Source organism: Ipomoea triloba, chromosome 11, assembly GCF_003576645.1.
Source record: "Ipomoea triloba cultivar NCNSP0323 chromosome 11, ASM357664v1".
In the NCBI taxonomy this organism is placed as follows: Eukaryota; Viridiplantae; Streptophyta; class Magnoliopsida; order Solanales; family Convolvulaceae; genus Ipomoea; species Ipomoea triloba.
The window spans coordinates 19,695,184-19,718,701 of NC_044926.1; the positions used below are offsets into that span (position 1 = coordinate 19,695,184).

Here is a 23,518-nt window from a genome sequence, read left to right on the forward strand (position 1 = left end):
CCTTGGCCCCATTAGGCAACTCAACAAGGTCCCAAACCTCATTGCTCCGCATAGAATTCATTTCTTCTTTCATGGCTTCAAACCATAAATCAGACTCTTTACAATTTATGTCTTGTGAAAACGTTTCTGGATCATTTTCAGCTCCAACATCAGACTCTTGTAGATACACTATGTAATCACTAGAAATTGCAGATCTTTTGTCTCGAACAGATCGCCTCAAAGTTGAACTACCATCTCCTTGAGAAGTTGGCGGTTCAACTACCGCTTCAGGAATTTCCTGAATTGGTTGATCGGTTGAGATATTATCAGCATCTCGTGGAATTTCTTCAATAGGTTGTTCAATACCCGTTTGATCTTGAGGGGTGCTTGAATCTATTATCAACCTATATGATGACGTAGAAGGACATGATTCAGTATGATCATGATTAGAAATTAAATCATTGAATCTATCCCTCCCACTAATCATGTCATTTTCAAGAAACTTAGCATTTCTTGATTCCACGATTCTAGTCGAATGAGATGGACAATAAAACCTATACCCTTTGGAGGACTGTGCGTATCCAATAAAGAAACCACTAATAGTCCTTGGGTCCAACTTCTTTTCTTGTGGGTTATATATCGTATACCTCAGACGGGCATCCCCAAACACGCATATGTTGCAAACTCGGTTTCCAACCTTTAAATAACTCAAATGGTGTCTTTGGGACAGCCTTGGTTGGAACACGGTTTAATATATACGTGTCGGCCCACAAAAACTTAGGAAGTTTGGAGTTGCTAAGCATACTCCGCACCATGTCAATAAGCGTTCGGTTTCTTCTTTCAGCAACACCATTTTGGTCCGGAGAACCAGGCATGGTATATTGGGCAACAATCCCATGTTCTTGAAGAAACTTAGCAAATGGACCAGGTGCTTGTCCACTTTCAGTGTACCTACCATAGTATTCACCACCCCTGTCGGATCTTACTATCTGTATTTATTTCCCACATTGGTTCTCAACTTCAGCCTTAAAAGACTTGAAGGCATCCAATGCTTCATTTTTATTATGAATCAAATACACATAAGTAAATCTCGAGTAATCATCGATAAAGGTGATGAAGTACTTCTGACCTGGCATATCCATATCTGGACAGCAAATGTCAGTGTGTATGATTTCTAATATGCTTGAACTCCTTTTGGAACCTTTCTTAGACTTGTTAGTCTGCTTTCCCTTAATGCAGTCTATACAAGTCTCGAAATTAGTATAATCAAGAGTACTAAGTACCCCGTCATTTACTAATCTCTTTATACGTTCAAGGGAGATATGACCTAATCTCCGATGCCATAACATGGAGGAGTTCTCACTATTACTTGATCTTTTGGAACCGGAATGAACATGCAATGAACTATAAGTGGTATTGTTTTGTAAATGTAAACGATAAAGACCATCGGACAATGTACCATATCCAACACAAGTTGATTTATTAAAAATATCAAAACGCTTGTCTTGAAAATTAAAGGAAAACCCCATTGGTACAAGTCTCGAAACTGAAACCAAGTTTCGAGAGAAACTTGGTACATAAAATGTCTTTTCCAAAAACAAAACAAAACCACTACTTAAAACAAGTTTGCATGTTCCAATAGCTTCCACTTGTGATCCCATCTTGTTTCCTGATAAGATGGTCCGTTCATTTCCCACCGGCTTCCTCAGATTTTGCATTCCCTGTAAAGAGTTTGCAATGTGGATTGTTGAACCAGAATCAATCCACCAAGTATTAGCGTTAACTTCAGACATATTAGATTCATAACAAACGAATGAGGATAGATTACCTTTCTTCTCGACCCACTTCTTATACTTGATGCAGTCTTTCTTCATGTGTCCCTTCTTTTTACAGAAGAAACACTTATGCACCTTCTTTATGTCAGCTTGAGGTAGAATGTTTCCTTTCCCCTTAGCCTTAGAAGTGGAACCTCGAGATTTGCCAGATTTAGACTTCTCACGTGCCGTAGCCAGCATGGCACTTTCACCCATTTCCATCATCAATCTACCTTCTTCTTGAACACATATGGTCATTAAATCATTTATAGACCATTTTTCCTTATGTGTGTTGTAAGAGATTTTAAACGGTCCGTATGATGATGGTAGGGTGTACAAAGCATAATAAACGAGAAAGTCATCTGACATATCTACCCCAAGAGTCTTAAGTTGAGCTACAATGTCAGACATATCTACCCCAAGAGTCTTAAGTTGAGCTACAATGTCACGCAATTCCATGATGTGCTCACGCAGTTGAGCTACAATGTCACGCAATTCCATGATGTGCTCACGCACACCAGCTACAATGTCACGCAATTCCATGATGTGCTCACGCACACCTTTAACGGAAGTGAGACGAAGAGAGGAGAATCTCATGATGAGGGTGCTTGCCAAAACCTTTTCTGAAGTGACGAACTGATCGTCAATAGCCTTGAGCAATGCTCGGACATCCTTATGCTTTTCACTAACAGAACCCCGAATCCCATTAGATATTTTCGCCTTGATGTACATTGTGCTGAGCCGATTGGATCGATCCCATCGCTCATATAGCGCAACCTCATCTTGGGTACTTTCCTTAGTGGGGACAGACGGTTGCTCATTGTGAATAGCGTAGTCCAAGTCTTTCCACCCTAAATTAAGAAGAATAGTTTCCTTCCACATTTTATAGTTGTCGCCCCTAAGTTCTGGAACTTCGATGTTCAAATCTGTGTGAGTAACGATTGAGATGCTGTAAAGGTAAAGGTTTGGATTAGAATTTTGAGGCATGAATAGAACTGAATTGCATACATTACCAATGTAAATGATGCATATCCAAAATCCGAATGCAATAAAAATTGCCTGTGGGCTAAAGTTTTACGCAAAATGGACCTTGTAAAATTAGAATAGAAATGAGATGGGTACAAGGTTGAATTTCTATTCTCAATGTTAAAAAACTACCAAAAACTATATGCCGACACATAATTGCCTGTGGGCTAAATTATGGTCATAGTTTGGTATTTTAACCTGATCAATCATATAAATATAACAAAATTGCCTGTGGGCTAAATTTCATTATATTAAGTATGATTAATCACAATTGATGCCTAAACTTTATGCGATTTCGGAAAAACTTGATGTACAATGTTAATTAAATAAAGGATGTTGTGGCTACTCCTTAATCAACTAAAAGTGTACTATCGCATCGGCATAGATTTTGAAAAGGCAAAACAAATTATGCAATTAACATGATATGCAATTCCCAAGTATACTCCCAGGAAAGTTGGTTGAGCTAAGGCCCATTAAAAACCAACTCCTTAGACAGAGTAGGATTTCAAGGGAACTTGTAGCACATTGGCTAATTTTCAAGTTTGCTTCCCAAGAAACTTTCCCCGGGTCATGCAATTTCACATTATAGCAAAATTGTTCTGAAGGTGTTAACGATGTTCACGGTTTAGAAAAAGGCTTTAAGAATAGGTGAACTTTGAACTTAACGTACTACCTTCAGGCACTACTGTAGTTGTACTAAACTATATGTACTATGTAATATGCTAAAGTCCAATAACCTTAAGGAATTTCACTAATTCCTAAATATGCTTTTCTAAGGCATAAAATAAAATTGCATAATTAAAAAATAAATATTATGCTGATGGACATAAAACGCATATTACAATAACATAAAGTTCATATTATACAAGAAATTGCACAAAACATTATAGCAATTCAATAAATATGAACATAACAAATAATATAATTTAAATTCAATTTGCAATTTTGAAAGAAAATTTCAATTAAAGACTTTATAATTTTCAAAACAAATTGCATATTGAATAAAAATAATATATGCATTGTTAAGTAGAAGGCCCAATATAATTAAACAAAAGTATATACATATGATAAACCAGAATAGTATATAAAAGGCCCAATTAAAACATTTTTCTTTTTTAATAAAGGGCCAGGCCCAAAAGTGGACCCGACCCAAGTTGCAGAAACACAAAACCAAAAAACCTAGATGCTTTGAGATTAAACTCCCGCAGCCAACGCAAACAAAGAGAGAAAAAACGATCGGAAAGGGAACGGCCCCGGCAGAATCGTGCCGCAAGCCAGCACTGACGCCGCCTTCCGCCGTCCGCGAAACGAAGTCGCGTCATCTTCAAGCTTCATCGCCAGCATCGCCAATTTCTCGCCCGAAGCCTGCTTCGCCGCCGCTCTCCACCCGGACGCAAGACCCAGCGCCGCCGCCGGCATCACCGGATCGAAGAGCAAAACGCGAAACGAAGCCCAAAAACGGAGATACAACAGGTTTTTTTTTTTTTTTTTTTTTTTTTTTAATGCTGTTTCTCTGTTCGGCCACCGCCATCATGGAGGTGGCCGAAAAAGGAAAAACCAACGGCGACCGCCGCCCAATGGCAGTTGTGGTCGCCGAAAAGGAAAATGGGAATGTACCGGCGGCCGTCCAAATCCTTCACGGTTTGCCGGTCAGAATCCCATTCACCTCATTTTTTATTTTTTTATTTTTTAAACGAAATATCAGTGTAAACATGTAAATATACAAACTGTATGCGGAAAAACAGTATATTTTTATACATGTTTCTTAATACAGAATACATACACACCCATATCATATGCATTCAAACAAACATATAAATTTCAATAAAAAACATATTGCATATCATATCATATTCCAGAAAATACATATTATGCAATATACAACTAGGCAGAGATAAATAGGCTCTGATACCAAATGTAAGCATTAACTGAATTAGACTAACCTCCAGCCATAGTTGTTGCTTGTGAATCTGCTGTAGATGCTTGTAGTTGTGTGGTAGAATTCCTGCAGAGTTTCTGTATAGTAGTGTCTCCCACTTGCTCTCAGAACTTTTGTATAGATGGGGTAAAAGGTAGTAACCTGAGCAGTGGGGGACCATATGCTTATATAGCCTATTGAACCATCAATATAGGCATTTCTAACGGTTGTAACAACAACCGTTACAATATCTGATTTTATAGTACCACATTATGGCCATTGAAGACCATAATTGCACCATATTCAAATAGAATTGTTACAAATTCTGCCATGCAAGGATGGCACACCAAGTATTTTCCCATATTCTTTGTTCTTGGAATATATATACACATACACACAGATGCGCACTCGCACACACAATTATTGAAAATGAAACAAAATTATTTATTAAGAACACCAAAATAAACATACGGAGTATTTAGGCAATTTATTTCTTGGACCAAGGCACTGTGGACCCTGGTCTAATATACAGAATTTGATTTCATAAAGTACAAAATTCATGTTCATAATGCACAAAATTATATAGGTGAGGACACATAAACACTTGACATAATACACATAATTCATGTTTATAATACACGTAATTCATGTTTATTATATCGTGTATGTATTATGAACATGAATTCTGTACTTTATGAAGTCAAATTCTGTGTATTGGATCAGGATCCCAAGTGTACTGTGGACTCTAATCCACAATATAACGATTGGAGTATTTAAAAATAGACAAATTATGCTATGGACCCGGGTCTATGTTCATAATTTTATAGTTCTATATTCACAATTTTAGAACTCTATGTTCACAATTTATATATGCCATTTTGAGCTCTATGTTCACAATTTTAGATCTCTATGTTCACAAAATAGAGTTATGAAATTGTGAACATAAAACTATAAAACTGTGAACGAAGAGTTATAAAACTGTGAACAAAGAGTTATGAAAATGTGAACATGAGTTATGAAATTATGAACATAGAGTTATGAAATTGTGAACATAGACCCGGGTCCATGGCATAACAACTGACTTTTGAATTACTACTAATTGGGCCAGCAGATTACATTTGTTGGCCCAATTAATCAGTTGTCCAGAAAAGAAAATGCCAGGCCCAAAACCTTTTTAACCCTACTACAGTACCCAACCCAATAATATAAATACCGTATTATAATTTATAAATATCCACGCTCAAGTGCTTCCCTAGTCTTCACCTCATTCATCTCACATCTGCGCAGAGCGCAGCTAATTTTCACTGGTGCGAATTGCGAAGAATGAATAGAAGAATGAATAGAAGATGAGAAGAGGTGTTTCTTCCTTGAAGGAGAAGGAGAAAAGGTACATATTTTTATCTTAAATCTATAAATTTCCCTGTCCTGATTTTAGTTTTTTTATATTGTAATTTCAAACTAATCAAGTGAATTTCATAGGAAACTATAATGAATACTGGATATAGACTTTTCTTGCATTCTATTGTGTTGGTGTCTGATATGTAGCTTCTTCTGCATTTTCCTTCTTCTCGCCATGGATTTTGGATTGGCACGCAGCCGCAGGTGGTGGGAATTAAGGATTTCGATGCTGCGATGTTCGTACCTAATTTTTTTGCTTCAATATGGGAATTACAGGAGGATCTACATTTGCTTTTTTGCTTCAATATGGGAATTACAACGTTATTTACATTTGCTTCAAAATTATTTGAACCTAGGATAAAAAAATCAACACAGAGATTGAGTAGGAATGAAATTTAAAATAATGAAAGAATCTTTGCGAACAAAGATTGAGCAATACGGATGAAGCAAACAAAGAGATCTTTGGCCAAATAGTTACGCTGAGAGAACCCAAGAGATTTTTGGCCAAAAAGTTACGTTGGCAGCAATAATTTAATATTTTACAAATCTATCAAAATTATGTCCGGTTATTACTGGGTGAGAAAACGTTTTTTTTTTTTTTTTTTTTCTCTACAATTCATAAACTTAGCGGATTTAACAAAAGTTTTAATATGCATCAACCTTTCAAATTCAATACATTTTAAAAAATTTCAAATTTCTAATGAATTGTAGAAAGGAAAAAAAAAATCCAAAATAGTAGATGATAACTTTCCTATTGGGCGGGCAGGAAAAGTATTGCAAATTTTATTTATCAAAAATGTCCAGCAATTTTTTTTAATAAGTAGGTTAATAATAATAAATTACTCCGTATTTTGTATATAAATTAACAAGTAAAAAATATTAGATGATAACTTTAGAAATGTCTTATTATCAGATAATAAATAAATAAATAAAAATGTATAAGCTATTCACTCAAATGATTATACCAACATAATTTTTATTCCTGTTATAATCTTATCAACATTAAAGCATTGGATGGAAAAAAAAAATTTAAGGAAAAATTTTTTCTTAAAATTTGAGTTGATAGAAAAATATTTTCTTTAGTTTTGAAGAAAAGTATTAAAAGGGGAGGAGGTGCTATTTTATTTTTCATAAACATTGGGAAGAAAGTATCACGAACAATTTTACTCTTATTTCTTTTATTATTATTATTGCTATTTTATTGTGTATGGGCATTTTAGTTTTTATAGTCATTATTCAACAACAAAGTCAATATTTTCAGTAATTTCTATTGCACCAACTAAACAATAGAATTAATTTTTTTTAATAATTTCTATGAAATTTTAATTCTATTTACCCTTAAATATTTTTCGCGAATTAAACGAGCAAACTTTATATTTACTTATTTAGTAGATTAGTACACATTTACAAATAATTGAGGGTGCTCTTACCAAAAAAGCGTTTTTACTAGGTCACTTTGATATTTTAATTTATTCGTGCACAGAGGGAATCAGTGGAATTTGTGCACTCCCCTCAAATTTCCTTGTGAGTTCTGATTGAGCTGGTTCCCGCCTTTACTGTTCCGCAAGCTGACTGAGAGATGGTGCGGCGGGGTGGGAAGAAGGAAGAGAACGCTCCGCCACCGGAAAACCCGGAGGTGGAGGAGCGGAGGAGGCTGAAGAAACTTGCATTGTCGAAGAGGATGCTTTCAGAGACACCTGTGAAGGCGGCAACAGCGGCTGGGAATGCTCTGCAACCATCCAAGACAGTGATCAAACATCACGGCAAAGACCTAATTCGCAAGTCTCAGCGCAGCAAGAGCCGTTTCCTCTTCTCGTTCCCTGGGCTTCTCGCCCCCGTTTCCGGTGGCAAAATCGGCGAGCTCAAAGATCTTGGTAGCAAAAACCCTATTCTGTACCTCGATTTCCCTCAGGTAAGTCGCGTACATGCATTTCGAAAATATCATACTTGCCAGAATGCAAATTAAGCAATAAAAATTACTCAGTTAGCTAATATTTGCATTTTCTTCGTTGAATCTCAAATATAATTATGAGGTTTTTTTTGTATTCACTTTAATTTATGGTTTATTTATTTACATTTCGTTATTGGCGCTTTTGTGTTTGCAAGTTAAGAAAAGGAATAGTACCGAAATTTTTTACTGAATTCAGTTTGATTGGTGTGTGGATACTTAGTAGGCGAAAGTAGAGTACTTCAAAGGGGATACCAACAAAACCCAAATTGTTTGTTTAAATTATTTTAGAAGGGCAAGGGCTTAAGGTCTTTTATCTTGTGGTCAGCATTTTAGTTACAGTCAGATCTTTTCCATTTGCGTTTTTAGTTATCAAGCTTGTTACAATCTAGAATATGATTTTGGTTGATAGAAACTTAGGCATATTAAATCTTAAATTTTCTATTTTGTTTGAAGATGAAATGATTTATGCTATAACATTCAATAGGAAGGTTATAAATTAGAAGAGCTTTTCGTAGAATTTAATTCATAAAATACTCCCTTGAAGGAAGAACCCTTGTGCATGATAAAGTAACAAAATAAGGTTGGACCTAGTGTAAAGACTTGGGGAAGAAAGGTGCATGTAATGTTAACCATGTATACTAAGTAATTTTTCTGATGAAGATGATCTCTACTTGCAGTTAAACAATGTGTTCCTTACTATCAGGCTGACTAGTCAGAAAGTGCTTTGTGGCTTAAAGTTTTTGATTCACCCATGTGGCTTTAAGTTCAATGCATTGCAGATAACATTGAAAATGAAAATAAAGAAAGAAGGGACTGTGCAGGCTGAAAGTTCCCTTTCTTTTTTGTTGCATTTCTAACTCCAATTTGTTTAATGGGGAGACAAGTTCATAGTTGTGGTGGTTAATTTTTCATGTGCAGGGCCAAATGAAGTTATTTGGGACAATTGTTTATCCAAAAAACAGGTACTTGAGTCTGCAGTTCTCCAGAGGTGGGAAGAATGTAGTGTGTGATGATTACTTTGACAACATGGTAGGATGTTTCACTCTTTTTGGAAGTCTCTGTTATTCCCTGCCCCACTTTACATATTTATTAGAATTATAGGAAATTGATGTTTGTATTTTTTCCTATTTCCATCTTGAAGTTTACCAAATAGTTGTAGGCATGCATATTTTCCGGTTTGTATGGCCATGAACTTAGGGGTTTTCACAATTATTGTGCTATTTTTTTTACACATATCTATCTCATGTTTGAGAAAATGAAAAGAAATTGTCTGCAGCTAATGGCTATTTCTTTGATGCAATTCAACTGATGAAAGGAATTGTTTTAATACTAATTAGTTTTTCCTTCTATTCTAGTCCTATCATTTTGATGACTTAGTCTGTTATCTTCTTTGTTTTTTAGATTGTGTTTTCTGATGCATGGTGGATAGGGAGGAAAGATGAGAATCCAAATGAAGTGCGTCTTGAGTTCCCAAAGGAGTTGAATGTGGTTAGTCCCCTGTTAAGTTTTTTTAATTTCATGTTATTTTGCATGCCAATTTATTTTGGGTTTACTATGCCTGCTGTTCCCTTGTACTATAGAAATTCTTGATGGTATTTGTTCTCTCCCGCACCAGAATGCAGAGTACGATTTCAAGGGTGGTGCTGGTGCAGCATGTAATGGAAAAGAGGGGATTAACAGAACAGGGATAAATTTTGCAGAACAAGAATCTCCTAAACATGAACAAGAAGATGATTCTACAGAAGATCAAAGTAATGTCAAAGAATTCTTTGATATAACTCCAATTCGGCATTCAGCGAGGACAGCTAAAAAAACATTCAAGTATTTTCTTAACTTATTTCCTTGTTTACTATTTCTAGTATTGATCTGTATAATGATGTTGCTTGTAAGTTTTAATGCCAGCAATCCATTGTGGCTTTTTTCAAATGATATGAAAATGAACAGAATTATAGGGCAATAGGGCATGACTGCAATATAACTGTAACTTGTCTATTTATATTAATTAATACAGTGCATGGATTTTATGGAATGCATGAAGATGAGTAGACGACATAAATCAATATAAGTAAATAATATGTTAAAAATGATTACTGCTTTGGCCATATTCATTTACTGGTAAGGAAAGATTAGAAAGAACATGCCAGTTCTGGATTTCAGAAAAAAAAAAAAAAAATCTTACATGTTCATGAAAGACTGACATTGCTGTCATTACTCCTGATATTATAGTTAAGGACCCAAAATTAGAAGGCCCAAAGAAAAGTGAAGTTGACAAACAGCTGCTGTAAGCAACTCTCAACATCGATTCTTTAGTTGAGATTTTAAAATTAAATGTGGAATATGTTTCCCGACTGAAATTGCTACTGATTAAACAGAACCTTTCTTGTATAAGAACAGTTTTGGCCAGTCCTGTGAAATTAAAGCAGATGAAAAATTAGCTATGAACAGTTAAGATGTACTTGTTTATGAGAGGATTCCTCATGTTCTTCTATTGATTAAAACCCTTGCTGTTCATTACTGTTGCTGCTTGACTTGAGAGTGTCTCAGTTTTGCAGATGCTTCTTCTGGCGATGATTTTGTTGTCAGTGATGCTGAAACTTCAGATGAAGAGGAACAGAAAGTTGGTGTTAATCATTCAAACAGGAACTTTACTTCTAAGAATATCCTTTTAGTACTTATTAGTTTATTAAATAGTTTATTTGTGCTTTACCTTGCTCCTTTATTAAACCCTTCCATTTTCCTTTTGTACCTAGCTCCTTTATCATTGAGTTATTAAACAATTGCTTATTTTCCCTTTAACTAGCCCCTTTGTTAATCCCCTCGTCAGCTCCCACTCCCTAAATGAAGAAAGAAGAAAAAGGAAAAGAAAAAAAGAAACACAAAGGAAAGCAAAAGCAATATGCACAAACTTTCTACTCACCTGAATACCTGATATGTGACTGGTTTTTTTACGTAAGAAAAATGCCATCTGCCACTGCTGAATGTTTGTTCCTTTAAATATCCTCACAGAAAGAAAAATTGCCTGCTACAGTCTTTGATGTTGACAAGGATGTAGTTATTCTAGATCCATGTGCTGAGAAAAGTACACCTGGTGCCAAAGTAGCCTCTACATCCAAGGAGCTTCCTCACAGTAATCACAGTTCTCTTGTTCAAGCAACTATATCTACTATGTTTAAGAAAGTCGAGGAGAAGGTATTGATTCTCAGCTTCAACCATAGATGCAGAGTTTTTACTTTGTAGTAAAGAATGATTAGCCATTTTTTAATCTCCAACTATATGCCGTGGTTGCTAACTAAAACTACATAAATGCCTGTGATTGATATATTAGATAACAACTCTTGCATGTTAGAACTTTTCTGATGTTTATTTTCACTATGGAGTATATAACTTTCCATCAAATACAATCATTAAATTGTCTATATTTATCCATATTTTCCATCTCCAAGCACATACTGTGGTTGCTAAACTGCTACTCACAGAAGACAAACAAAAGCCATTTTGCTAAAATAAAACTGCATAGATGTCCCAGATTGATATCTTAGACATGAACTTTTAAATGCTAATACTTTAACTGAAGTTGGCATGTAGTATATGCTCTGTTATATAATACTATCCTATATATATGTATGTATTTATGTATGTATGTATGTATGTATAGCACCTATATACTCTGATATTGTAGTTATTCATCCCCTTTGCAAAGCACAAGCTCCATAACTGATTTGATTGGGCATCCAGATCTCAAGGAAATCTACTAAGTGGACATATGGATAGGACTATTTCTGATTAAGCATGCGCAATACAGCAACCATGAAACTGCTTTCTAGCCTAACTCATGCAAAGTTTTAACTTATAAGCACCGCCTGATATTGATGATACGTTGCAACTCCTGTAAGTCCTTGGCACAAGTCAACACAACAACACAGGCTGTTCATAGTATCTTATGGTAGAATCTTTAAGGCTTTAATTTCTAGAGTCATTTAACTAGCCCCTCACTGCACCATGATTGGATAGAAGTCATAGAACATGCCACACACATGTATTCTTGCAGTGATGCCATTACGATAAGTCGTTCCCAATTTTAAAGAATTTAGTTCTCCATTTATTTTACATCTTAACTAAAGATTAACTTCAACTTATCAATATAAATGTCTCCAGAAATCTATGATAACACAATGCTATTCATCTTTTTATGTTTAATCATTGCATTATTGTATTATGTTAGACTATAGGTATCGATCCATCTATTTGCTCTATGCTGTTGTTGCAGACTTGCAGGAGCTTATCCTTCCATCTTCTTTTGTTTGCAGAAGGAGCTTACAGATCTAAAACAGAAGATTGTTCATAAGAATGTGAGATCTTTTCTAGTCTTTACTGTTTGACTAAATCTTTTTACTTTGCACACCAATCTTTCTGGTCGGAGAAATATTTCAGCTTTGTGGATTTCTTATTTGATCTTTTCCTGGGAGCGTTTAAGTTCCTGATGTATAAGAGGTTGATGTTTTGCAGGTTGCATCATCCAAGAAGAAGGGGAAAGTGGGTGAAGAAACTAAAGCTGGTAGGCCATATTTTCACTCACATGCTCACTCGTTCTAGTAGTTTTAGCATTTCCTGAATTATGGGAATTTATGCAATTGCATCTGAAAATTGTTGGTTCTATAACAATTTTTATTTCTCTGGTCTCTAATTTGTGATAGCAGTGTATAAGTCGGTTCAAAAGGCCAGATAGTTTGGGTTAACCCCTTTTTGAAATGTTTGTGAAAACATGGAAAGATAAAGGAAAAATGACATTACTTTTGCAGTGTCAATTAAGTATCTGGATGACTTGCCCAATATGGGATTGGTAAGTCGATTATGGAATTGGAAATGTATTTTTCAGAATGAAAATTGTAGCGGTTCTTTACACCCTAAATTAAATAAAAGAAAGTGATTTTGTGCGAGAATAGGTAGTTTATATTTTACCCTGTGAGACCATTGTTGTTATGGTTTCTCCATCTACGGGTTAACATGCGAATTAAAATCCAAGTTTTTTGATTTTGAACTTTGGTTTGAAAGTTACTTTCATAAAAGAATAACAGCTGTCACCTTAGTGTTTCTGTAGAAATAGTAAAGTAGGTGTTAAGAGTCCCACGTTGATAAAATAAGAGAGAATATATGGGTTTATAAGGCCATGGGTTAGACTAGCTAATTGGTTGGATTTGATCTTTTAGTGTGGTTTGGCCCATGTGCATTATAGCCTAATTGAGTGACCCTAGCCCAATCTTAGATTACAACAATAAGAGAGAATATATGGGTTTATAAGGCCATGAGTTAGACTAGCTAATTGGTTGGATTCAATTTTTTTAGTGTGGTTTGGCCCATGTGCATTACAACCCAATTGAGTGACTCTTGGCCAATCTTTAGATTAAAACAGTAGGGATGGATGCAGTTAGCATACAAGGGTATAATTAATGGAATAATTAAGAATGATTCCTGTTTGGGTTGCATCAGTTCAAATTGCTTTTACTTCTTCTGGATCTTACTAGCAACTGCACAAACAAATTTCTGTTTCATCTCCAATTAGAAAACTTGTCCCCTTTCAAAATTTCACCACTTCACATTTTTGTATTTGATGGAGAAGTCAAGTAAATTCTTTTGGTATATCAAGAATGATATATTTGATGTTGTTTCAATGCAACACATGAAATTCCTTTCTCAGATTGGATTTTGTATATTTCCAAGACCAGCTGGATTCATCTCTAAGGCCTCATCAGTGCTTTGACTCTTGCGCTTTCCTTAAAACTGTTGATGAAATGGTTTGTTATAGAAATTGTGATTGTCTAATATTTAATCACCAATATCATAACAGCTTCATTTCAATTCTACATTATGTGTTTCGTATTACCAAAATCTTTTGTTGTAATTCATGAATTGTATGCTTTACTTGATTTACCTATGCTTGAAGCAAGTTCTGAACCTGAATGCTTAAGAGGTTGCATTTTTTGTCTTGTACCTGTTATATTCTCTCCTTTTAATTTCTCATGACTGATTCACTGTTCAACAATATGACACTAAAATTCAAGTAACTAAGACCTGTTGTAGCCTTATAGGATTTTGACTTTTCATTTTTCCTTTAAAGTTCACTTTTTATAGTAAATAACTAAATATTTCGTTTCTATTTTTTGTAGGGAGAGGGAGGACAACAACAAAAAAGCAGCTTGAGGTCCTGCTATTTTCATCCTTGTTCCTTATTCTTTTGGTTTCTTATTATAATATGAAGCTGACTTTTTTAATTATTTATTTATTCTTAGGTCTGTGTAGCAAAGCCATGCCTTAGTTTGTTTTCTTTATTTTTTGCCATAAGGCCTCAAAACCTTCCATGGTTTGCATTAGGTGGAATTGGAGCTAATAGCTTTTGGAGTGCTAGATGTGACAGAATATATAGAGAAACTAGGTGAATTCTAGAGTTGGAAATGAAGATATGCTTTTATTGCTAGTCCAATATATAAACATAGGAACAATACAAAAGCATTAACTTGTAAAAACACTAATCTAAGAAACTAAAACTATGAAAAGGAATCACAACTAAACAATGAAACAATGTAAGCTAAGGAAATAAAGCTATTAGGGCACAACTTAAGGTGGAGCTTATTTGGGCCAAACTGTAAATGGACCTCAAGTAGAGCTCACCCTCTTGAATTAGTAAAGTAGCTATTTTGGGAGAGGATGCCCAAGGCCTTGTGAACATTATACTGTGTTTTTCCCATGGTTATCAAGGTGTCACCTAGGCGCCGGCCCTTGTGCGACTTGTTCTTGCCTTGGATCTCAGCAACCCCATTTTAAGCCATGAGAACACTCTATGCAAATATCCAAAAGTTTGTCATCTTTGTAGAACTTAAACTTCATTGGAGAGGAACCAACAACTCGTTAAAGATTTATCAGTTCATATTGATTCCTCTAAAGTTAGTATTTTGGTGGCTTTGCAAATCCATCTCTGTCATGGCATTGTGAGGTTGTTGTTACTCCTGATGGTTCATCCCCAGTTTTATGGAGGCTAATTCAATCTGGCATTAACTACGCTAAAGGATATAGTACAGGAACTTTAACTGGCTTAACTAAATTGGTTTATGAAGTGTGTTAAACCCTAAGCCCGTTTATAGATAAGCCCATTAGGGTTTCCTCTATTCTTGTATAAGTAGTGGTAGTCTGTACAGTTCTATGATTGGAGAAATAGAAGAATATACCTTTTTCTCTCCTATCTTTACATGGTATCATAGCCTAAACCCTAAAACCCTATTTTCTTTTCCCGCTGCTGCCACCAGAGCTCCACCCACAAGAGCCGCCGCGACTGCCTATTGTTCCCACGTTTGCCCTGTGGTTTTTCGTCCAAACTAACACCACAGGCCGTCTTGGAACACCGTCGCGAGCCGAGGGCTGGAATCCGGTCGCCATCCGCCGCCCCACGCGCCGCCGCTATTGTCGGGAAGGTCAAGGGTTTTCCGGCCATATCTCCTTCGTCCGGTCTCCGATCCAGCCGCCGTCGCCGCCATTGGTCTCGGTTTGAGGAGACGCACCTGCCAGTGCCCGCCGCTTCCGCTGCTGTCGCCGACCACCGGCCGCCGCCGCCGTCATCCGCCGACCATTTTTTGCCTCTCTTCAGCGAATCAGTGTATGGTTGTGTTGGACCACCTCTTGGCAGCTAAGTGTATTTATAAGTTGGTTCTTTTGCTTTTGCTTGACGGTTAGTTCATTCCAGTACTTTGGAGTTTGGTTTAAGGGTTTGGTTCAGCAGTTAACTTTAGTTGATAAGTTGGTTCGGCAGTTCGCAGTTGATATGGCATCCCCTTCACTTAATTTTACCTCCTTTCCCAATATTACTGTTGATAAATTGGTAGGGGGTGAAAACTATGCCTCATGGGCTGCGTTTGTCAAATTGTGGTTCAAGGGGCAAGGTGTATCTGGACATTTAGATGTGAAAGTTGTGGAGGATAAAGAAAGGAAGGATGAATGGGAGAGGGCCGATGCCTTATTATGTAACATATTATGGCAATCAATTGACCCTAAACTTCATAACATTTATAAAGCTTATGAGACATGTTATGAGGTTTGGCATAAAGCTAAATCTTTATACACTAACGATGTACAGGGACTCCAATCATCGTAAACCTACTGAGTTGAGTATGCCTGAGTATTTGGGTCGGGTTGAAGCTTTACAACAGGAGTATCATAACCTCATGCCACATAAGAAGGATGCTAATGAACACATTCGACAATGTGACAAGCTTTTTATGGTGCTTGCCCTGGCTGGGCTTGGTCCTGACCTAGCACATGTTCGTGATCAAATCTTGTCTAGTCCTGCTGTACCCACTTTGACTGAGACTACTGCTAGACTACTCAGAGTTGCACTTGCTCCTCCTGCTCCTCCTGTTGAGCCTACTGGAGATTCTTCCGCTTTAGTCCCTCGAACTGCAGAGAAGGAGCTGTCTGGACATACCAGTAACAATGGTGGCCGTCGTGGTGTCCGTCGATGCGACTTTTGTCACAAGTTGGGGCACACCAAGGACCGCTGCTGGAAACTACATGGCAAGCCGCCCCCACGTTCTGTCAATATGGTGCAGACCACTGGTTCAGAGACTCAAACTCACAGCAGTTTTGACCAAAATGACTATGAAGAGTACCTCCGGTTCAAAGCCTCCCGAGAAGCCACTACCACATCTTCCTCCAACCCTGGTACCTCCTCCCTTGTTTGTCTATCTCATTCCAGTACTCCTAATACTTGGATACTGGACTCGTTTGTCTATCTCATTCCAGTACTCCTAATACTTGGATACTGGACTCTGGTGCCTCAGATCATATTTCTGGTAATGTCTCACTTATGTCTAATGTTTCTCAGTCTAATGCTTTACCCATGATTACTTTAGCAAATGGTCATCAAACTTCAGCTGTTGGTGTTGGCCAGGCTTCACCTATTCCCTCTTTCCCTTTAGAGTCTGTGTTATATGTGCCCAATAGTCCTTTCAACCTTATTTCTGTGAGTAAAATCACTCGTACCCTTAACTGCTCTATAACTTTTTGTGCTGATTCGGTTGTTGTGCAGGATCGCAGTACGGGGAAGGTGATTGGCACAGGGCTTGAGTCACAGGGTCTTTATTACATGCGAGGGGGTGTTGCTGCCAGTGCATCCACAGATTCACCTTTGCTTATCCATAGTCGTCTTGGTCATCCGAGTTCATCCAAACTTCAACGGATGGTTCTGGGTATCTCTGTTGAGTCATTAGATTGCGAGTCATGTCATCTTGGAAAACAATCCCGTAAGTCTTTTCCAAGAAGAGTCAATAATTGGGTTGTGTCCCTCTTTGATTTAGTGCATACAAACATTTGGGGTCCTTATCGAGTCAATTCTACCTTAGGTTTCCATTATTTTGTAACTTTTATTGATGACTTATTCACGATGTACTTGGGTTTTTCTAATGAGAAATCGTTCTGAGTTGTTTAATATCTTTCAGAATTTCTGCAATGAAATACAAACCCAATTTGGTACTCCCATCCGTGTTTTACGTAGTGACAATGCCAAAGAGTATATCTCTGCTCCTTTCCAAACCTTTATGCAATCTCGGGGTATGTTACACCAAAAGTCCTGTGTTTACACACCTTAGCAGAACGGGGTTGCTGAGAGGAAAAATAGGCATTTGCTAGCAATTGCTCGTACTATGATCTTGCATTATCATGTTCCCTCTCATTTTTGGGCTGATGCTATCCTTACTGCATGTTATTTGATCAATCGCATGCCATCCTCTGTTTTAAACAACCTTACTCCATATTCCATTGTATATCCTTCTGTTGATCTTTCTCCCCTTCCTCCTCGGGTTTTTGGGTGTGTTTGTTTTGTCCATGACATGACACCATGCCGGCCAAAGATGGATCCTAAAGCTGTTAAGTGTGTGTTTTTGGGGTATTCCAGGCTACAAAAGGGTTATAGATGTTATTCTCCGTCACTTAAACGACACTTTGTGTCTGCCGATGTCACCTTTATTGAATCATCCCCTTTCTTCCAGCCTTCTCCAAAAGACACCGGTCGAGAAGTCCTTCATATTCCTTACCTTATCCTTGGTCCTCCAGCTGCCCAAAGTACTGATCCTCCACCTGATCCTCCAGCTGCTCCTAACCCCCCACTTCAGGTTTATCATCGCCGTCCTCGCACTACACCTGCTGAGACTCTTGTTGACTCACCCGGGCCATCTAATCCTCCTGCTGCGGTTCTACCACTTCCACTGGAGTTTGTCACTGATCCCACTAATGCATCCACTGATGTACGTAGAGGTACACATTTTACTCGTAATCCTCATCCCATCTACACTTTCTTAAGTTATCATCGTGTGTCTTCCCCATACTATGCCTTCCTTTCTCATCTGTCTTCTGTGCCTATACCCAAGACTACTAGTGAGGCTCTCTCGGATCCAGGTTGGTGCCAAGCCATGTTGACAGAAATGGAGGCTCTTCAATCCAGTGGTACATGGGAGTTGGTCCCTCTCCCTGTGGGTAAGACTGTTGTTGGGTGTAGATAGATTTTTACTGTGAAGGTGGGTCCTGATGGTAAGATTGATCGCCTTAAAGCAAGGCTGGTGGCTAAAGGCTACACCTAGATTTTTGGTTTGGATTATACTGATACTTTTTCTCCTGTAGCTAAAATTGCATCAGTCCGCTTGTTGTTCTCTGGCTGCCATTAATCATTGGGACCTACACCAGTTGGATATCAAGAATGCTTTCCTACATGGCGACCTTAAAGAGGAAGTTTATATGGAGCAACCACCTGGGTTTGTTGCTCAGGGGGAGTCTTCTGGCTTGGTTTGTAAGCTTCGCCGCTCTTTGTATGGTTTAAAGCAGTCTCCACGAGCTTGGTTTGGGAGATTTAGCTTAGTGGTGTGTGAGTTTGGTATGGTTCGGAGTGAAGTTGATCATTCTGTGTTCTATCGCCATTCTAGTGGGAAATGCATATATCTTGTTGTGTATGTAGATGACATTGTTATTACAGGAAGTGATCAAGAAGGCATATCCAAGCTGAAAGAATATCTCTTCAGTCGATTCCAGACTAAGGACTTGGGCAAGCTAAAATATTTCCTTGGTATTGAAGTAGCTCAGTCTCACAGTGGTATAGTTATCTCTCAAAGGAAGTATGCCTTGGATATTCTAGAAGAAACTGGTTTGTTGGATTGTAGACCTGTGGATAATCCAATGGATCCAAATGTTAAACTTCTACCAGGACAGGGGGAGCCTTTGCCTGACCGAGAGAGATATAGGAGACTAATCGGGAAATTGAATTATCTCACAATCACTCGACCAGATATTTCCTTTGCAGTCAGTGTATTAAGCTAGTTCCTTGAAAGTCCTTGTGATACTCATTGGGATGCTGCTCGGGTTCTGAGGTACATCAAAAGAGCCCCAGGGCAAGGTTTACTCTATGAAGATAGAGGACATGCTTGCTTTTGACAGACGATCTACCTCAGGTTACTGTGTACTCATTGGTGGTAATCTTATATCTTGGAAGAGTAAGAAACAAGATGTTGTTGCCAGATCCAGTGCTGAAGCTGAATACCGTGCTATGGCTCTTGTCACATGTGAGTTGATATGGCTGAAGCATTTACTGCAAGAGTTACAGTGTGGCCAAGTAGCTCAAATGACATTAATATGTGACAACCAAGCAGCTCTTCATATTGCCTCAAATCCAGTCTTTCATGAGAGGACCAAACATATTGAAGTTGACTGCCACTTTATCAGGGAGAAAATTGTGTCTGGGAGTATCAAGACTAGCTTTGTCAACTCTGCAGATCAGTTGGCTGATATCCTAACAAAGTCTCTTAGAGCTCCTAGAGTTGGGCATATTTGTAACAAGCTTGGAGCATATGATCTATACTCTCCAGCTTGAGGGGGAGTGTTAAACCCTAAGCCTGTTTATAGATAAGCCCATTAGGGTTTCCTCTATTCTTGTATAAGTAGTGGTAGTCTGTACAGTTCTATGATTGGAGAAATAGAAGAATATACCTTTTTCTCTCCTATCTTTACAAAGTGTAAATTGACTATAATTTTGTAGAAAGCATCAATAGCTGCAAGTCTATTTCCAATCATGTGGCCAAGTTGCATATGCAATTTCAGGTTTGAAGTCTGAACTCTACCAAATAGATTAGCTGTGGTTGCACATTAAAAGGAGACAAAAAAACAATTGCAGATGTGTTAAATTCACATCAAGCAAATATTAAAGTTTTCTCTTTGAGGGTTGAAAATGTATATTGTGATTTGCATTTACCTGGCATCTAGAGGGTGCTTTATTTTACTGATTGATTAGTTGCACAGATAATTTTTTTTTCCTTTTACTAACTTCTAGATGCTAATATAAATTTTTATTTTATTTTTGGGGTTGTTTTCTCAAGCAGTGTATTGTCTTTGAGTACTTTGCCTCCTTTCAGCAACATTTGAAACTTATTAAGTGTTTTAATGGGTTCAGAGGCTGAGAATACCTTACTTTTCTTATCTGTTAAAAATTGATCAAATGGCTGCATAAAGGCTTGTTAGAGTATACATTATTAATAGATAACACTAATACTTCTATAATTGTTAAGTTCTTGGCAATATATTGCTTACCTGAATGGCCTCATATTTATTGTTCTCATGGTCGTAAACATTGCAACACTGTTAATTCTTGAATGGGATTTAGCTGTTTTTGAGAATTTGCTTGGGCCCAGTTCGGATGAGTTTATTTGGTCTTATCTACTGGCTACTGCTACAAGCATTTCACCAACTACAAAGAAAGGGCACTAAAATTACATATATTTTTAATTCTTTCAGTTACAATATAGCTCTATGCTGTCTGAATCTATCCTAAAGTCTTAACAAAGTTCTGGAAATTTATGATAATTGTGGTGCTTTGTAGACCGATACATATTCTTCTTTCAATTTCAATTGCATTATGAGGGAGTAATTCCTTTGCAAGTTGTTCTGTATTTGGTATATCGACTTTTGAGGCACAAACTTCTATCTGAATGAGAGCCTTTTATAGTCTACATGAAAGGGTTTGAGTTTCTTTTTGATGTACTCTGCAGGCTGAAGATGAAGAGATAGAAGAGTTCTCCAGTACATCTCAGGTTAACTACTTAATGCAAGTTTTACATTTTGATATTATAATGGGATGTATGTGACATGAGAATGAAATGGATTAAGGAATGGAATGAAGGGAGAATTAAATTAATTTCATGACCTTGTAATGCAATGAAGGGCAGCCTTGATGAAGGGCAGCCTGGACTGCACTTGTTATTTTGATTCATTTCTATGGGTTGGCATCAGTAACAGCTGACTAAGGTTGTGAAGTAATATGTATATGCCCATATACCTTTATTTTAAAAGGCCACAAAATAACAACAGAACTTCTGCAACTTTCTAATGTCATTGTCATTCTCTACTTCCACCATATATCCGAGGTCCTTTCTGCTGTCAGTTTTCTCATCATGAAACATAACTATCTTGTATACTTTGTTTGGAGATTGAAGCCTAATTTTCTCTTCATTCTCCTCAGCTCCCATTTGGGAAAGGAAAGATATTCGGTAGGATAGAAGATTATTTTCTCCCCCATTTTCTTTCTACCTAAACTGGAGAAGCTAAAATGTTTTCTTCCTATTTTCCTTTCCCCATTTCTCACTCATACAGACAAGAAAATATTGTGTAGAGCCCAAATGATCAGTCTTGTGGAGCAATTACTATTGTATGATAAGTGATGCTAGAATTTCAATTTTATGATATTTACCCATAATAATTGTATTCTATTATATACAGGATATGGACATGGATGTAAGTGATGAAGATTGGACTGCTTGAGATTTTTTCTGCCATTGCTATGATCATATGGTAAACACTGGTTTATATTACTGCGGTTTACAAATTAGCTATTGGCTTCTCAGAGAATAGATAATAGTGCAAATATTGTCTTTCAAAAGCTTTGTAGACAATAGGGAAAAGTTACAGAAATTGTTGTCATGCTTATAAAGAGGATTGACTTTCATGAATATTTTGTGATTCAAATCTAACATTGTAGCTATGGGATTCTATTTGATAGTCATTTCACTCGTTCTCATTGATACTATGATACTATTATTATTGCTTTTGAGCTTTACTATACATTTATTCGGGCATTGTTAATGCATGATAAGAATATAAATTTGATCCAAGTATCAATTCAAGTAGTTACTCCGTAGTCCGTACTATTTCAATTTAAACATAAGATATTGATATTATAATTGGAGAATACCTCATAATTTGCAGCGCTATGCTTGAAACTTTTTAACTAAAGATTGATCTATGTTTTTACAATTAAAAGGTTCAAACTTTGTAAAATAAATTTATGAAAAAAGTATTACAATACAAGTTGAGTTAGTATTCTTGATTACACAAATGGATTTTTAGCATTGTTTGTACTTTGATCTAAATGCAGTACTTCTTTATTCAACTGCGTGGAGAATCAACTTGATCCACTCATTTGTACATGTATAATAGGGACATCATTGTGTACCATGGTTCACATAACTGCGTGGATCATGATTCACACAATTATGTGGATCATACTATCAAATAATGTACATTTAGTACATAATGTACTTTTAGTATATTAAAAATGTACTATTTGTTATGGTCCACGTAGTATTGTAATAAAAAAAAATACTTCAGTACTCTAAAAAACACTCCAAATTTTTACTCGTACTTGTGTTTAAATTTAATTAGATGATAAATATCATGAAGCATGTCAAATCATATAGAATAGAAGATGAGAGTAGGAATTGAAATACTCTTGTAATAATTTGCCACATCCATGATCACAGGCCACAAACCTTTTACGTTCACACATGTGCAATCCCTTAACTATAGACTCCATTTTCATTCACAGGCACCGACGATTGCCTATCACAAAACCAAAACCTTGCTAGCTTTATTAACAATAACAGACGGTGCTGTGATAACAATATTGTGATGAAAGAGTGGAAGATTGCTAATTGAGTATATGCATGGGTGTGATTTGTTGTGAGCAAATGATTGCTAATTGAGTATATGCATGAGTGTAACTTGCTATGAGGGGTGTTGTGAGAATTGAACTCACGACCTCTCGCACCCTAAGCGAGAATCATACCACTAGACCAAACACCCAATTGATTTTTGATTCTACATTGAGCATTTAAGCAACTAATGTTTAAACACTGGTTTGTTAAATATTGAGATTAAAAGAGTGGAAGACTATTAATTGAGTATATTCATGAGTGTGACGGGTGTTGTGAGATCTAAATAGTGGAAGATTGCTAACTAAGTATATACATGAGTATGACTTGCTATGAGGAGGAAAGATGTGAGGGGGTGTTGTGAGAATTGAACTCACGACCTCTCGCACCCAAAGCGAGAATCATACCACTAGACCAAACACCT

The 23,518-nt window shown here is 36.9% G+C and overlaps 3 protein-coding genes and 2 non-coding genes across 7 annotated transcripts in view; 1 reads left to right on the forward strand and 4 right to left on the reverse strand.

Annotated features, from left to right (window-relative positions):
- LOC115996047 overlaps nt 1–6,312 on the reverse strand; it is an 11,150-nt gene extending 4,838 nt beyond the window's left edge. Inside the window, exons 1-2 of the mRNA XM_031235193.1 lie at nt 6,234–6,312; nt 4,763–4,988 (exon numbers count right to left, since the gene is read on the reverse strand). Of these exons, the coding sequence (XP_031091053.1) occupies nt 4,763–4,988; nt 6,234–6,312 (305 nt within the window). The remainder of the gene's footprint in view (nt 1–4,762; nt 4,989–6,233) is intronic.
- On the reverse strand, nt 1,462–2,163 carry LOC115996451. The gene is made up of 2 exons (XM_031235674.1): nt 1,808–2,163; nt 1,462–1,700 (listed from the first exon to the last, which is right to left on the reverse strand). Exons 1-2 carry the CDS (start codon nt 2,160–2,162, stop codon nt 1,666–1,668), a joined length of 390 nt encoding a protein of 129 aa, XP_031091534.1. The 5' UTR covers nt 2,163; the 3' UTR covers nt 1,462–1,665.
- On the forward strand, nt 4,037–22,185 carry LOC115996432 (DNA-binding protein RHL1). Of its 3 annotated transcripts, none has more exons than XM_031235640.1 (14): nt 4,038–4,292; nt 6,025–6,124; nt 6,334–6,371; nt 7,619–8,047; nt 9,005–9,115; nt 9,488–9,574; nt 9,702–9,907; nt 10,631–10,743; nt 11,091–11,275; nt 12,394–12,435; nt 12,593–12,641; nt 14,251–14,285; nt 21,157–21,198; nt 21,884–22,185. In XM_031235640.1, exons 4-14 carry the CDS (start codon nt 7,715–7,717, stop codon nt 21,923–21,925), a joined length of 1,245 nt encoding a protein of 414 aa, XP_031091500.1. In that variant the 5' UTR covers nt 4,038–4,292; nt 6,025–6,124; nt 6,334–6,371; nt 7,619–7,714; the 3' UTR covers nt 21,926–22,185. The 3 variants fall into 3 exon arrangements, with proteins under 3 accessions (XP_031091502.1, XP_031091500.1, XP_031091501.1); XM_031235641.1 differs by having other exon boundaries at nt 9,488–9,573; nt 9,695–9,907; nt 10,631–10,703; nt 11,093–11,275; XM_031235642.1 differs by lacking the exons at nt 12,394–12,435; nt 12,593–12,641; nt 14,251–14,285; nt 21,157–21,198; nt 21,884–22,185 and adding an exon at nt 11,822–12,347 and having other exon boundaries at nt 4,037–4,292; nt 9,488–9,573; nt 9,695–9,907.
- Nucleotides 22,186–23,173: 988 nt separating this feature from the next.
- TRNAP-AGG lies at nt 23,174–23,245 on the reverse strand. Its single transcript has one exon. It is a non-coding gene; the product is annotated as a tRNA-Pro (tRNA).
- Nucleotides 23,246–23,446: 201 nt separating this feature from the next.
- Nucleotides 23,447–23,518, reverse strand: TRNAP-UGG. The gene has a single exon. It is a non-coding gene; the product is annotated as a tRNA-Pro (tRNA).

What these genes read in the sequence shown, in the direction of transcription:
- LOC115996451 (XM_031235674.1), bottom strand. Translation starts at nt 2,162, where the DNA reads ATGTCAGATGACTTTCTCGTTTATTATGCTTTGTACACCCTACCATCA. An exon ending in GAAGTGGGTCGAGAAGAAAG is followed by an intron (nt 1,701 to 1,807) that starts GTAATCTATCCT and finishes AACTCTTTACAG; the next exon opens with GGAATGCAAAATCTGAGGAA.
- LOC115996432 (XM_031235640.1), top strand. Translation starts at nt 7,715, where the DNA reads ATGGTGCGGCGGGGTGGGAAGAAGGAAGAGAACGCTCCGCCACCGGAA. An exon ending in TGTACCTCGATTTCCCTCAG is followed by an intron (nt 8,048 to 9,004) that starts GTAAGTCGCGTA and finishes TTTCATGTGCAG; the next exon opens with GGCCAAATGAAGTTATTTGG. An exon ending in TCCCAAAGGAGTTGAATGTG is followed by an intron (nt 9,575 to 9,701) that starts GTTAGTCCCCTG and finishes CTCCCGCACCAG; the next exon opens with AATGCAGAGTACGATTTCAA.